The sequence below is a fragment of the Bos mutus genome, chromosome 2 (genome assembly GCF_027580195.1).
Source record: "Bos mutus isolate GX-2022 chromosome 2, NWIPB_WYAK_1.1, whole genome shotgun sequence".
In the NCBI taxonomy this organism is placed as follows: Eukaryota; Metazoa; Chordata; class Mammalia; order Artiodactyla; family Bovidae; genus Bos; species Bos mutus.
Window position 1 is genome coordinate 16,789,472 of NC_091618.1, and position 16,701 is coordinate 16,806,172.

General features: G+C 43.3%; 1 protein-coding gene across 9 annotated transcripts in view; it reads right to left on the reverse strand.

Annotated features, from left to right (window-relative positions):
• The window catches only part of ARMC9 (armadillo repeat containing 9), a 183,379-nt gene that overhangs the window by 82,216 nt on the left and 84,462 nt on the right, over positions 1-16,701 (reverse strand). For all 9 annotated transcript variants that reach the window (XR_011467299.1, XM_070385231.1, XM_070385246.1 and 6 more), the window contains exons 18-19: positions 13,151-13,241; positions 9,979-10,034 (exon numbers count right to left, since the gene is read on the reverse strand). Coding sequence is in view for 8 of the 9 variants with exons in the window: in XM_070385231.1 (XP_070241332.1) it covers positions 9,979-10,034; positions 13,151-13,241 (147 nt within the window). In the remaining variant the exon portion in view is untranslated. The remainder of the gene's footprint in view (positions 1-9,978; positions 10,035-13,150; positions 13,242-16,701) is intronic.

Genomic DNA, 16,701 nt, shown 5'->3' on the forward strand with positions numbered 1-16,701 from the left:
GCCACAGAATTTCCAAAATACAATGCTACCCTTCTTAACAGTTATTTGCTTTTGATAATAATTCTTTGTTACATTGACATGTAACAGGTTTATTATTGTCATTTTAAAATTAGTACATTTTATCGGTTTTAAGTTCTAATTTAGCAAACATCCATAGGCAAAATAAACATAAAAGATTTTTGCAATATTCAATGGTTTCAAGAATATAAAAATGTTCTAAGAGTGAAACTTTGATAATAGTTACTTCAAACCTACATAAATATGTATTTTTCTCTTATATGTATAAAGTAATTAATAATTTAAATTTTAAATGAAAAGGGAATTCTCTGGCAATCCAGGGATTAGGACTCTGTGCCAATGCAGGGGTTGTGGGTTCAATCCCTACTGAGGGAACTAAGATCCCATAAGCTGCATAAGCATAGCCAAAAAAAAAAAAAGAATGAAAAAATAAATTATTAGAAGAAAATCTAGAAACTACATATAAAATTTAGGGTTAATGGAAACCTTAATCAGGATAGAAAACCCAGAGGCTATCATAGAAAAAGCTAAGATATTTATCTTAAAAAAATTTTTTGGGGGGGCTTCCCTGGTGGTACAGTGGATAAGAATCCGCCTGCCAATGCAGGGGACACAGGTTTGAACCCTGGCTGGGGAAGATTCCACAAGCCATGGAGCAACTAAGCCCATGTGAACCACAAGTACTGAAGCCCTCACACCCAGGGTCTGCCCCGCAACAAGAGAAGCCTCTGCAACAAAACACTGCAACTAGGGAAAGCCTGCACGCAGCAAGGAAGGCCCAGCACAACTAAAAATAGTACAATCATTAAAAAGGTTGTTTTTTAAGATTTATGACAAAAGCAGTTATAAAAATATGTCAAAAGGTAAAAGATACATTTTAAAATATTTGCAACTAAGGTGAAGAAGGATCATTATCTATAATATACAGAGAATCCATATGAGCTGACCTGGAAAGACAAATGCAATTTTAAAAATAGAGAAAGGACAGAAATGGGAAAAATACAGCATAGCAAATCCAAATATCCACTCTGATAAACATAAAGACACTCAAACTCACTACTCATGGGATGCAAAATTAAAATAATGAGATAGCTAGCACCTTACCACCATTATCCTTTAACTGTTAGTCCCTCAGTTGTTTCCAGCTTTTTGGGAGCCTGTGGACTGTAGCCTGCCAGGCTCCTCTGTCCATGGAATTCTCCGGGCAAGAATACTGGAGTGGGTAGCCATTCCCTTCTCCAGGGGAATTTTCCCAACCCAGGGATTGAATCTGGGTCTCCTGCACTGCAGGCAGATTCTTTACCATCTAATCCACCAGGGAAGCCACCATTAAATAAGCAAAAATACAAAGAGTCATGACACCTACCACTGGAGGGAAATGGAAGGAAAGCCTCCTCTCCTGCTCTGCTAGCAAAATCTGAATTGTTACAGCCTTTCTAAAAAGCTTCCCTGGTGGCTCAGACAGTAAAGAGTCTGTCTGCAGTGTGGGAGACCCAGGTTTGATCCCTGGGTTGGGAAGATCCCCTGGAAAAGGAAATGGCAAACCCACTCCAGTATTCTTGCCTGGAAAATCCCATGGATGGAGAAGGTTGGCATGCTACCATCCATGGGGTTGCAAAGAGTCGGACACAACTGAGTGACTTCACTTTCTTTCTTTCTAAAAAGCAATTTAGAAAAATGTATTACAATTAAAACACACATACACTTCAACCCAGCAAAAAAAACCCATGTAAATAAAAAAGGATATATTTACAAAAATGTTAACTGAGGTATTGTTTGAAGTAGCAAGTATTGGGAAGACTGCACGAGTTCACAGCATTAAAAAGAATCAGTTGTGGTGCTGGCTGGCTTAGAGGGATTTCCAAAAGATATCAACAAGGGAAAAAGGCAACCCTGAGGATGCGTGTGCTTGTATTTCTGTGTTATCTCATTGTGTAAAACAAATACTGACAAAAACACACATGAACATGTGTACCTGTATGTGTGTTCTTTCTGTGTGTATCTTATCAGCGAAGTATGAAAGCATATACACATACTAGGTGGTGAATATGGGTTTTGGGGGGTGTCGATGTGCGCTGGGGAGAGGCAAGGACAAAGCTCACGCTGTCTCCCCTGGAAGATGCCTTTCCTACTTTCCTGACCACATCCTTCTCTTCAGCAGTCCATTCCACCCACCCTTCACCCTCGGCGAGGCAAAGCCCTGTCAAGACAGCCACTTTCCAGTTTTCTCTGAGTACTTAGAATTTCTGTAACACTTCCTGGTTCTACAACATTCATGAAGCTATGAGTGTTTATTTATTTTCTATTACTTGCTAACTGTTTATATATATAAATATATATGTGTGTGTGTGTTTATATATGACTTCCCTGGTGGCTTAGACAGTAAAGCATCTGCCTACAATGTGGGAGACCTGGGTTCAATCCCTGGGTTGGGAAGATCTCCTGGAGAAGGAAATGGCAACTCACTCCAGTATTCTTGCCTGGAAAATCCCATGGATGGAGAAGCCTGGTAGGCTACAGTCCATGGGTCACAAAGACTGGACACGACTGTTTATATATATATATATATATATCTCACGGGAGACAAAATCTTGTAGTGGTTAACAGCATGGACTGTCAAGTCAAACCACCTGGGTTGGTTCCTGGCTCCATCACTTAACTCATCAGCTGTGTGAACCAGGCAAGTGACATATTCTGTTTCCTCAAATGTGAAATGGAACAGTAACAGTACTTATCACGGGGTTGTTGTGAGGAGTAAATGAGTGAATAGTGCCAAGACAGGTACCCGGAGCACTGGTGAGGATACACAAGCTATTATCAGGGTCTTTATTATCTCACCTATCTGGATTTTAGAATACACAGAACTATACAACAAAGGTCTTAATGATTTGGATAACCATGATGTGGTCACTGACCTAGAGCCAGACATCCTGGAGTGTGATGTCAAGTGGGCCTTAGGAAGCATTGCTACGAACAAAGCTAGTGGAGGTGACGAAATTCCAGCTGAGTTATTTCAAATTCTAAAAGATGATGCTGTGAAAGTGCTGCACTCAATATGCCAGCAAATTTGGGAAACTTAGCAGTGGCCACAGGACTGGAAAAGGTGTTCATTCCAATTACAAAGAAAGGCAATCCCAAAGAATGTTCAAACTACCACACAATTGCGCTCATCTCACATGTTAGCAAGGTCATGCTCGAAATCCTTCAAGCTAGGCTTCAACAATACGTGAACCAAGAACTTCCAGATGTTCAAGCTGGATTTAGAGAACGCAGAGGAACTGGAGATCAAATTGTCAACATCCGTTGGACCATAGAAAAAGCAAGAGAATTACAGAAAAACATCTACATCTGCTTTATTCACTATGCTAAAGCCTTTGTGTGGATCACAACAAACTGTGGAAGATTCTTAAAGAGATGGGAATACTAGACCCACTTGACCTGCCTCCTGAGAAACCTGTATGCAGGTCAAGAAGCAACAGTCAGTACCGGATACGGAACAATGAACTGGTTCAAAATTGGGAAAGGAGTATGTCAAGGCTGTACATTGTCATCCTGCTTATTTAACTTCTATGCAGAGTACGTCATGCAAAATGCCTGGCTGGATGACTCATAAGCTGGAATCAAGATTGCTGGGAGAAATATCAACAACCTCAGACATGCAGATGATACCACTCTAAAAACAGAAAGTGAAGAGGAACTCAAGAGCCTCTTGATGAGGGTGAAACACCAGAGTGAAAAAGCTGGCTTAAAACTCAACATTCAAAAAACTAAGATCGTGGCATCCGGTCCCATCATTTCATGGCAAACAGATGAGGGAAAAGTGGAAACAGTGAGAGATTTTATTTTCTTGGGCTCCAAAATCACTGTGGATAGTGACTGCAGCCACAAAATTAATAAACATTTGCTCTTTGGAAGAAAAGCTACGACAAACCTAGTGAAAGTGAAAATGTTCATCTCCCATCCAAGTACTAACCAGGCACTCATGACTCCTTAGCTTCTGAAATCAGACTACACTGGGCAAGTTCAGGGCGGTATGTATGGCCGTCGCTCAGCTGTGTTCCACTTTTTGGGACCCCGTGGACTGTGGCCTGCCCGGCTCCTCTGTCCATGGATTTCTCCAGGCAAGAATACTGGAATGGGTAGCCATTCTCCTTACTCCAGGGGATCTTCCTACCAAGGGATCAAACCTGCATCTCCTGTATTGCAGGCAGATTCTTTACTGTCTGAGCCCCCAGGGACCTAGACAGCATATTAAAAAGCAGAGACATTACTTTGCCAACAAAGGTCTGTATAGTCAAAGCTAAGGTTTTTCCAGTAGTCATGTATGGATGTGAGAGCTGGACCATCAAGAAGGGCAAGTGCCGAAGAATTGATGCTTTTGAACTGTGGTGTTGGAGAAGACTGTTGAGAGTTCCTTGGACAGCAGGTAGATCCAACCAGTCAATCCTAAAGGAAATCAGTCCTGAATATTCATTGGAAGGACTGATGCTGAAGCTGAAGCTCCAATACTTTGTCCACCTGATGTGAAAAGCCGACTTACTGGAAAAGACCCTGGTGCTGGGAAAGATTGAGGGCAGGAAGAGAAAGGGGTGATAGAGGATGAGATGGTTGGATGGCATCATCAACTCAATGGGCATGAGTTTGAGCAAACTCTGGGAGATAGTGAAGGATAGGGAAGCCTGGTATGCTGCAGTCCATGGGGTCATGAAGAGTCAGACACGACTGAGCGACTGAACAGCAACCATCTAGATTTCAAACTCTTGGAGGCATTTAAAACCATAGATCCCCTTTTAAATTTCTTTTGGATCTTTTCCCCATTACTTCCTGGTATAATGTTATTTTAAGGCCCTGAAATATTAATATTTGTGGTACATGTGTCTCTTTCAATTCTGGTTTCCTTGGGGTAAATGCCCAGCAGTGGGATTGCTGTGTCATAAGGTAGTTCTATTCCCAGTTTTTTAAGGAATCTCCACACTGTTCTCAAGAATGGCTGTACCAGTTTGCATTTCCACCAACAGTGTAAGAGGGTTCCCTTTTCTCCACACCCTCTCCAGCATTTATTGTTTGTAGACTTTTTGATGATGGCCGTTCTGACCAGTGTGAGGAGATATCTCATTGTGGTTTTGATTTGCATTTCTCTAATAATGAGTGATGTTGAGCATCTTTTCATGTACACAGTGGAGTATTACTCAGCTATGAAAAGGAACTCACTGGAGTCAGTTCTAGTGAGGCAGATGAACCTGGAGCCTGTTATACAGGATGAAGTAATTCATAAGGAGAAAGACAAATACTGTACATTAATGCATATATATTAACACATATATATGGAATTTGGAAAGACAGTACCGACGATCCTACATGCAGGGCAGCAAGGAAGACACAGATGTAGAAGACAGACTTTTGAACTCAGTGGGAGAAGGCAGGGGTGGGAGAATAGCATTTGCGAGAATAGCATTGAGACGCATACATTACCATATGTAAAATAAATGACCAGTGCCAGTTCGATGCATGAAACAGGGCACCGAAAGCCAGTGCTCTGGGACCACCGGGAGGTGGGGGGAGGTCAAGATGGGGGGAACACATATATACCTGCAGCTGATTCATGTTGATGTATGGCAAAAACCATCACAATATTGCAGGTAATTATCCTCCAATTAAAATAAATAATTAAAAATATTAATATCTGTGGAATAAACAAGTTAATGGCTTTTAGATTTGAGATGCCTGCTGAGAAAGAAACTGCTGAGCACATGATTGTCACTTTCATGGCAACCAGCAAGTAAATGTTCATGGCTGAGGTAACCTGGTCTTTCAATCTACTTTGTTAAGAGGGAACAATATTTATCTTAAAATCAATCTTCTGGATTAGCACAGAAAGGCCTTTCATCTCCACTTAGAAAGCCACGGAGGAGCTAGACACAAGGAACTCACCTCAAACTGTAAGAAAACCTGAGCCTTTTGTGGTGAGAATACTGGAATCAGGGCTCCTAATGATTCATATGGGGCTGCCCTGGTGGCTCAGTGGTAAAGAATCTGCCTGCCAATGCAGGAGATGCAGGTTTGATCCCTGCATCAGGAAGATCCCCTGGAGTAGGAAATGGCAACCCACTCCAGTATCCTTGCCTGGGAAATCCCATGGACAGAGGAGCCTGGTGGGCTATGGTCCATGGAGTCAAAAAAGAGTCCAGCATGACTTAGCACCTAAACAACAAGAAAGATTCACCCTTTGGGAACATATTATATATGTTCAACATAAAATAAATTGTATTAGATAATAACACATTTCTTCAAGCACTAGGTGAAATACATCGGAATCCTTAAACAGTAGTTGTCATCTGTCCAGTCTCTTGTCCGTACTACTCAAGCTTATCTAGTGATAGTTTTTCTCCTCTGGAGCTTTAAATGGGCCAAGAAGAGTGTAGACAATTTTGAAAATAATGGAAACACCTGTTCTTCTGATGCCACCTTCTCTCCTCTCACTCTCTTGTTCAACCTTTCCCTCTCAAATGAATCCTTCCCAATGGCATTTTAACATGCTTGGATATTTCCCAAATGAAAACACAACAAAAATGCCCTGTTCAACCACCATCCAACTCTCTTCCCCTGCTCACAGCCAACTCAGTGGAAAGAGCTGTATTATTACTTATTAGCTCCATTTTCTCACGTCCCACTCGCTCCACAACTATTCACTTTGGCTTTTGCCCCATTAAGTCTTCATAAATGCTCAGCAACTGACCTCTGTCCATTAATTCCAGGTGCCTTTTTCACTCCTCACCTCACTGGTGAGCCTGCTCATCTGGGCCTCTCTTCTCCTCTCATCCACACTTCCTCATCCCTGGCCCTCACCCGGGAAACTTCCAGTGTCAACAAAGAGGGTGTAACTTCCACACCTTTCTGCTATGTGTATATACACAGATATATAATTCATCAGGATGTGTGTTTATAAGTTTGCTTTTCTGAAGTTGACTCAGACTCATACGTTACTTTGCAATTTCCATTTTCCACTTGACATCACAGCCTAGACAGTCTGTACTTTACTCAAGTTAAAAAGCTTTTTATGTTGGTATGTAAATGTATATATATTCAGACATAACTAAATAAGTGCTAATACACCAGGGCAAGTAATTATATTTTTAGAAATAAGAAAAATCAGATTATGCACATGGGGATCCTTGAGAGTCTTCAGCGGGGCAGACTAGTGGCCAAAGTCACAAGGGCACAGATTTCAGCTCAGTGTCAGACGAGGCAGCCATGATCCACCCTGGCCTTCAGCCCCTCCTAGAGCCATTTTACCTTTAGAGGCACTGGCAGCTAACTGAAAACAGTCTTTGTTATCTGTGTTTGGGATTTAAATAATTTTGCTGTCTCCTTCAAAGTCATCACCTTGGGAAGTGACAGCCACATTCCAACAACAGTGTGACTTGCACAGATGCTTTTTGGAGATTTTTCTTTAGTCTAAGCACCCTTCACTTTCTCCGAACCACACACCCCACTTAAAAAAATAACATCTGGCCTTGGGGGAAGCTGAGTGAAATACAGACATGCTCATTCCTTGTCAGGTTGTCCTGGCTAATCCTCCACAGCGAGAGTCAGGACCAAGGGGGAGGATAAGCCCAGAATATGCTGACTTGAGCTCATCACAAAGAGTCAAGTTTTGGCCCCAAATGACAGGTCCTTTCTTTATAATTTTCCAACTAAACCCTTTCAAGGATCTTCTGAAAATTCTAGTTATCACAACAAATATTTTCACACACTATCTTCTTTCTTTTCTATTTAAAACAAAAAAAGTTTATTTATGTGTCTGCACCGGGTCTTAGTTGTGGCATGTGGGATCTAGTTCTCTGACCAGGGATCAAACCTGGGGCCCCTGCATTGGGAGTGTGAGGGAAGTCCCCATACACTATCTTCCTAAAATAAAAATCTGCACAGAATGGCAAAAAGTTCAGAAAGCTAAAAGATCTCTCTATTCTTTAATTTACAGTAGACTATAACTGTAGTTCTATAGTTATAGTCTACTATCACTTTTTAATTGTAGTTATAGTCTACTAAAACTATAACTTAGCTATCGTCTACTCTAACTTCCACAGGGAAATTACAAAAGTTGAAATTCCACCATTAACAGAATAGTTGAACCAAATGAAATTTCCCACGCAGTACAAAAACAAAAGGGTTAATAGTAAGAAAACAAAACAACCCCAAAGAGATAACAGGGGGAACAAAACCAGATCTTTAGGGAAGCTTTATGTGGACAAAAAGTTATTGGAATGAAATAATTAAGATGTTAACTCAAAATATAAAACGGTGCTGAAGGCCCAGGCACACAGATGGTATCTTGTCATAGTCCTGAGAAGCCCCAGTGAGTCCGGGAGCTGAGTTCTCTCCGGGGTTGGCAAACAGTGGCCTGTGGGCCAAGGTGTCTCTTGTTGTAAGGCCAGTAAACTAAGAATGGTTTTCACATTTTAAAATATTTGAAAAAATATTAATGACACAAAAATTATACGAAATTCAAACTTTAGGACACACTGAAAAAAGATTTATGGGAACACAGGCACGTTCATGCATTTATTTATTGTCCATGGCTACTTTGTGTTACAATGGTCCATCTGGGTGAATGAAACTGTGTGGCCTGCAAAGCTAAAACATTCACAAGTTTCCTCCTTGTAGAAAAGGTCTGCCGATGCCTGTTCTAAACCAGATTTTACTGCCATCAACTCCGTGTGACCTGAGGCTGGCCTCCTGCCTTATCTGGATGCACCTTTGAAAGGAAGGGGCCTGGAGAAGGTGCTGGCCCGGCCGCCAGAACTGCAGGGAGCAGGAGCACCCGCTGGCGCCACCTACAGCCCATTAGGAAAACGGCAGGCAGGAGGCTGGCTGCAGTGGGACACTCTCACAGGTCTGTCCCCATCTTTGGTGGAGCCGCCCTCTTAGGTTGAGGGCTTTTAAATGAACTCTCTCCCCCAACTAATGCCGTTAATGAACAAAAAACCTCGCCTTTACACACCTTTTAAACGGACAGCCCACAACTCCAAATAGCAATACATCTTCCAGCATTCATTTCAGGAATAAATGTGCCCCACAAAATAGAAGAAAAGCACTTATTTCCACAGAGAACTTATTACCACATCTGGCTTTTTAGTTCTGAAGGAAAAATAATGAAAAAGCTCTGCAGCTCATGAGTCACCATTCTCACTCACACCACTTCACAAGGCCCGCTCAGACTCCTGAACCTTCATGCTCTAAAAAACACAGGTGAGCAGACCTCACAGCTGAGGAAACCCACAACAAAGGAATGCAAATGACTGGGCCAAGGGGTTCGTCTGCCGGCTCTGAACCAATTCTCCCTGGGCCAAGGTTCCCGCCCATGAGGGAGACAGGCCAGACTCTCACCCCTTCAGAGCAAACAACCCGGCTCAAGACCTGTCATCTTTCAACCTCCCATCAACCCCAGTGCTGTAGAGAGTGGTATCTCCTGTTGAATGCAGCGAACCCACCAAGGCAAGGCCAATAGTCTCCAAAGACGCCACCCCCGAGTCCTCCCGCCCTGCCCGTTGTGTGGGTGGGGTCTAACTGCTGCCCCCCATGTGGGCGGGTCGGCCAGCACCCGGAGCAGCAGTGATGTTCTGAGACTGCTGAGCCCACATAAGGGCTGGAAGCTTCCACTATTTTCCCCTTGGAGCCCAGTCCCCAACCAATATGGAAGTCCAGGCTGGACAACTGAGGGATTAGAGGCCACATGGAGAGGGAATGTGGAGGACAGGATGCCAGCTTGGACACCTGGATACAGCTACCAGACACACCAAGAGAGACCACCCCCCTGAGCTCTAGCTGACCCACAGAATCATGAGAAGTAACGCAGCAGGGACTGAAATCTCCATTTCCAGGCTAACTTTTCAAGGCAAAGAAAAGACTCAGCAGAGTTGGCCCAAGCTTTCTATATGGTGTGAAGAGCCTCCAACTTACTTCATCATCTTCATCTTCATCATCATCAGATTCAAGAACACCATCCAGTAGCTCTTCTACAAAGGGAAAAAAAGTCAATGAATAACTATAACCACAGTTGGGAGCCTGGGTCAACAAAATCCTTCAACTACTGCAGAGATGTGTAAATACCCTTCTGAGAGTTATTGTTGTTTTAGTCTCTCAGTCATGTCTGACACTTTCGTGATCCCATGAACTGTAGCCCACCAGACTCCTCTGTTCATGGGATTTCCCAGGCAAGAATACTGGAGTGGGTAGCCATTTCCTACTCCAGGGGATCTTCCTGATCCTGGGATCAAACCCGAATCTCCTGCATCCCAGGTGGATTCTTTACCACTGAGCCACCTGGGAAGCTCCTCTTGAGAGTTAGGTTACAGCAAAACAATCCTGTTCCTGGTACCATTTCAGCATAGTTTGATATTATGCTAAGCAGTTATAAATATCTCTCTCCATTTTTGTCAGCACACACTAGTCGTGGCATGAGAAAAATTAAAGCCAACATATAATTTGAGAGTAATTTTGGAGGAAGAAAGTAGACTAGTATCAATATTATTGCTAAGCATTATTCTAGATGGTGTCACACATGCGATTTGACTTAATCTTCAGTAGAGTTTGTTGACTTTTATCTGTTTTATAGCACGGAGCAAAGAGAGGCATGGAGGATAAAAGACACATTATGGTAACACTCCCAGTAAGTAAGAGTTGAGATTCGAACTACATCTATTTCTAAATCCCGCCATTTTCCAGAGGGCAGGCTAGTGGTCCCGGCAGGCTGAGCTCCTGAAGGCTCCTGTGCTTCACTGTTGTTTATTCGCTAAGTCGTGTCCGACTCTTTGCGACCCCCTGGCATGCAGCCCACCAGGGTCCTCTGTTCACGGGATTCTCCAGGCAAGAATACTGGAGGGGGTTGCCATTTTCTTCTCCAGGGGATCCTCCCAAACCAGGGACTGAACTTGCATCACGTGCATTGCAGGTGGCTTCTTTACTGCTGAGCCGCCAGGGAAGCCCTGCTATTAATTTCCCCTTGAGGATGGACCCTGGACTGGATGAAAACTCTCTAGCTCTCCCTCTTCTAGGTTTCAGCACAATGCTTACAGATTCATTCTGACTTGATGCCTATGACACGTATCCTAAGGTATTTGTGTGTGTGTTTCTGATCCTCCACCCAAATGTTCAATGATTTTTCTAATTTGGTTATAAAGCAGCAGACTCCTGGGTAATCCTCTCTGGGGTCCTTCCACTGCCTGATGGATACAGAACAGCTTCCGTGCTTGAGACGAAAAAGAACTACTGTAGGCCCTCTATTTAAACTGGAATTTCCGGACCTGAGCAGGTAGATCCCAAGTTTGTCCAAAATACACAAGGTTGTAAGGCTTTAGCTCCATCCACGACAACTTCCTGCCAAAGCGCATCCCTTACAGAACAGTAGACTGACCCTTCCTCCTCACATCCATTAGCACGCTGGTCCAAGAGCTAGCTCTGTGTTAGAAAAAGAGGTGCTTCTTGGCCAGGGAGACAAGACACCATGCTTCTTGGCTGCCCGGGAAGAGAATATTGAAAAGGACACAGAAGTGTGTCTTGACAAAAATCAGCCCTGAAGAAGGTTCCCAACCAGAACCTGACCCTGACCCTGCAGAGGACCCCTGGCCTGGGAGGGAGGTCTCAGTCAGTGACCACAGAGCAGACAGGCAACAACTTCTCCAGCATTCCCCCACCTTCCCAAACTGTTGCAGACCCAGAGAAGGTTAGGGAGCAATCTCGGCTCCCTTTTATTTATTTATTATTACTTTTATTATTTATATTTTTATATTTTATTATTTATATATTATTTTATTTATAAAAATCATTTATGATTATTTTTCAACATGCCTGCCTAGCAGAATGGAAGTCAGAAATACAGCAACTGCAGAAAATATAGTTCTATTTGTTGCTCACCTGAACTTGGGATGAATCTAGCTTGCCATAATAACCAAAGGGGAGGAGGTCTGAATGGAAATGGGTCCCCCCGTCTGAAGACAGCAGAGGTTTAACCTCACCAGCTGCTCTCCCAACCACCTTCTGTTGCTGGGGAGCCCTCTAACCTCCTCCTGTGCCTCCTCACTTCTGTGTCTGTCCAAGGGAGGGAGGCGCCACCTTGTCTGCATATGGGAATCGCGTAGGAGTTTTAAACACTATTTCTCCTCCGGGGCTCCCCCAGAGGTTCTGATTTAACTGCCATAGGGTGCTGCCTTGGGGGTTTTCAGATCTCTCCAGGTGTCTGCCTGGTTCAGCCTTGGCTGTGAACCCGGGAGAGCCATCTGTGGCGTCCTCCGGGGAAGGACTTTGGGCATCTCCCTTTTGCTTGGCCTTGGTCAAACTTGGCCCTGGGGTTAGAGCAGGGAACAGATGATTCATTTCTTACCTCCACTCAAGTAAGAAACAGGATCTATGCACCTGGATGTTCAGTGATGGGATGAGGGCGTGCAGAAAAGACGTAAGTGACAAACTTGGCCCAGGACCTAAGCAGCACCAGGTGCCTCTGGCACGGGTACCAATCAGGATCAAGGCATCAGGAAGCCACAGAAAGAGCTAAGAGATTCCCCACCACCTGGTCCCATCCGAGGCTTCCTTTCTTGCTTATGGGATTCAGGTGGGTGGTCACAGTAATGAAAGAAAGGAAGAAATATCGTCCAGGGTTGTTGGTTGGCAACATGGATTCTTCTGGAGTGGATATACGTGGGAGGATGTGTTCACTTTCCACAATGGTTCTGGAAAGACTGGCATCTTTTTTCACGATCTGACCCTTGGGCCCCATTTTATTATGGTTCATTGACTTGAGAACAGCCACCCTACTGAGCCAGGGGAAATACAGTAATTAGGAGGGGGAGGCCCACACAAAGAGAACTTCCAGTTAGAGAAGAGTTTCTGCAATTGCTTCTGAATGCTTTTTTGTTGACTTAGGCCAAAAGTGTGACAAGAGATTGTTGATCTTGAGACAACATGGCCTTGACCACCTGGCTGAACTTTTGTTTGTTCACTTGGACCACGCCAGCTTCCTTAAGGCCTCTTGAATGAACTCTGAGATAGGACAAGTCCCTTGAAGAAAGCCTGTGTGTCTTTCTAGCACATGTGAAAGACTCAAAAGATAGATGATAGATTCTTGCAGTAAACGGACCTGCATTGAGCTGCTTGATGATAAACTCGATCTGGCGGATCATTTCGGCGTTGCCCTCTTTGATGAAGCAGCGAAGGATGTCTTCCATTCCCTGGAAGCATTGGAGAGAGGAAGAGTGAACGTTTCAGTTTGGGAGAAAACTACTTATGATGGATAGTTCCACCTAATCAAAAAAAAAAAAAAATCCACCTCCCCCATTGTTTTAATGAGGAAAGGATATGCACGATAAAAAAAATTCCTCTGCTTAGTTCATTCTTTTTTGTTGTTTTTACAATTCACAATGAAATTATTTTATTTTTGCTTGACTAGCTGACTTAATTATAACGCATTTACTTTTTAAAAAGCTATTGTACAATTTTACTGTGTAAGTACTCCTTTTAGTTTTGGCAATATGCTGTTTTGGGAGGTGGTTTCTTTCCTGTGTTTTCCCTATATTTATACACTGTCATCTGGATTTTAGGGCCAAAAATGTTCTTTGAAAAGTGGAACCATATGCTCAGAGAAGTAAATGAACAAATAGAACCTCTTTTTAAACAGCCATCATTCCCTTTCTATCAAAATAATTATAAAGTCACTACATTGTGCATTACTTACTCTACGACAAAGCACTGACATGAGTTTTCTATTTTGACTAACAGAATTCCCGGGAAATGTAGAGGTAAGATACTGACTGACCCATAAGTACGTATTTCCCCTCCTTCCTCTTCCCTCGTGAGACGTGAATGTGTGGATGCGTATGTATGTGTGTGCTCAATCGCTCAGTCGTGTCCGGCTCTTTGCTACCCCGTGGAATGCAGCCCGACTCCATGGACTGCAGCCCACCAGGCTCTGTCCATGGAATTTTCCAGGCAAGAATACTAGAATGGGTTGCCATTTCCTTCTCCAGGGGAATCTTTCCAACGCAGGGGTCGAACCTGAGCCTCTTACGTCTCCTGCATTGGCATTGGCAGGCAGGTTCTTTTACCATTAGTGCTGCCTGGGAAGCAACATGGATGTATGGCTGGAGCTAATGAGGCCTTCTTGCCCCTACAAGGAGAAAGTATATCTAATACTGAACTCAAAGCTGAGGAAACAGAGTCCAGAGGTGCTGGTTGAAACATGAAATCAAGTGACATGTGAACTCTGATCAAGATGTGCCTGAAGCTTATGCCTGTACTTTTCAGTTACATGAGTCATAAGTTGCCTTTTCAGGTAGGCCAGTTTGGAATCAACAGCTCTAACAAAATCAGAGAAGAAGGGCCAAGTGTAGTTTTGAACACAGTGAGTTCCCATCACCTAAAGCAGAGCACTATCTCCTAGAAAGGTTCAATCTGGATCGTAATTCTAGTTTCTCGATCAAATAGCCGTGGGACCTTGGTCAAATGGCTTAACTCCTGCCAGCCTGTTTCCTCAACTATAAAATAAGGATGGCAACTCAAGGCAACACGAGATTTTTAAAGGATGTATACTGGTGTTGGTTATGTAAACGTATGTTTGTGTAAAGGCACTGAAGGGAGGGACTTCCCTGGTGGTCCAGTGGTTAAGAATCTGCCTTGCAGTGCAGGGGATGGGGGTTCATCCCCTGGTTGGGGACTAAGATCCCACATGCCTCAGAGCAATTGAGCCTTCTAGCTACAACTAGAGAGTCCGTGCGCTGTAAGGAAAGATTCCACATGAAGCAATGAAGATCCTGAGTGCTGTAGCTATGGCCCAATGCAGCCAAATAAATTAATAAATTTTAAAATGCACTGAGCTATATATGTCAGGCCTGTGTATTTCACTGTTCATAAATTACAATACCTAAAAAAATAAAAGCATCTAATCCAATGATTGACACATAGGAGATGCTTAATAAATGACTGAGACTGCACTTGCTGTGTCTGGTAGGGCTTTGTGGCTCAGAACAGAAAGCTGGTAGGTGAAGCAAGGGAACAAGCAGGGTTCCTGGTGGTCACAGGTGGAGAGGGTTACTACAGAGCATGATAACATTTACCTGGGGGGGCAGAGACAGACCAGTCCACAGAACAGAAGGTGAAGGAGTGGCCTGGGAGGAAGAACTGGACAGTCGACAAGGGAAGAGAGTTTCACAGAGGGTGTGGTCAGCAGCACCCAGGCTCCTGGGGAACCAGTCAGACACACCTGGGCTTGTCTATTGTCAGGAGGGCTGCATTTCCTCTCTATTTGCCTCCTAAACTGACCTCTTCCCCAGACTCCATCCTGTCCCAAAGTAAGGGCCAGAGGAAGAAGAACATGGTCAAGTGCAAGCAGAGGGATAAACCCTAAAACACCAAAGGTTAGGATCACCGCCAACCAGCTGACCACTGTCAACATTTTACCTTTTTGCCAGTGGAGTGAGACAAATGATTCATTCAGGCTCTCCATTTTTTTTTTTTTTTTAGCTAGAGTTTACTCTTGCAAATGATTAACTGTTTATATATTGAAAGATCTTTTAATTCTCACTTGATCTCTTTCTTCTGTCTCTAGCTCAGTTGTTACTTGGGGGTTAAAAAAAAAACACAAATTCCTTCTCTGTAATTAGGAAGATTATTGGGGGAAGATTTTTTAATAGAAAATTTCTCCATAAGAAATTTCACGTCTTTTAAATATATATTTTTATGTGTGTAGGTGCATGCTAAGTTGCTTCAGTCCTGTCCAACTCTTTGTATGGACCATAGCTCGCCAGACTCCTCTGTCCATGGGATTCTCCAGGCAAGAACACTGGAGCAGGTTGCCATGCCCTCCTCCAGGGGATCTTCCCAACCCAGGGATCAAACCTCGGTCTCTTACGTCTGCATTGGGTTCTGAACCACTAGCACCATCTGGGAAGTCCATATATTTTTATACTTATTATTAAATGTATATTTAAGAGAAGTGAAATTTATTTTATTAAAATAAGTGAAGTACATAAACCATATGTTTATTTTACTAAGCTAAAATGTAAATTATAGGAATAATAAATCATAAAAATATTTTATCATGAAAGCAATAACATGTCATTTCAGATAATCCAGGCCAAATAAAAATGCCAAGGCAGATGTAAAGGGTAAGAGAGCAGGTATTTGTATATCAGCCAGATACGTGAAAATAAGAATATGAATGTGTGCAAAAAGCAGAGAAACAAGGAATGCCCATTTCTGCCAGCTCGCTGAGATTAGAGACCGTCATAAAGACAATCACACGGAAGACTGTATCTGTATGCAGTACTGAAGGAAAGAAAAGGATGGATCACATGCAGATTCCTCGTTAGGTAACGGTTCGGGGGTGTGTCCCAAACACTGGAGCCAAACCACCCAGACCAGCTGCTCACTGGCTATGCCACCGGGCAAGGGTTTTAACCTCTAAACCTCATTTCATCACAGCAAAATGGGCACAACTACAGGAACTGCTTTGGGGGCCTTTTGGGAATGAAATAGATAAAGCCCCTGTCAGGGCCTACGACATGCACCAAATCCCATCCAGTCCAAGTAATTTCTAACTCTCCTTTCACGCTCAGCAGGTCAGCTCTCTCTAGTGTTCTATTTTGTTCCGACCCAAACAGTCCACACTTACATCACTACGGGTCTTCACGAGAA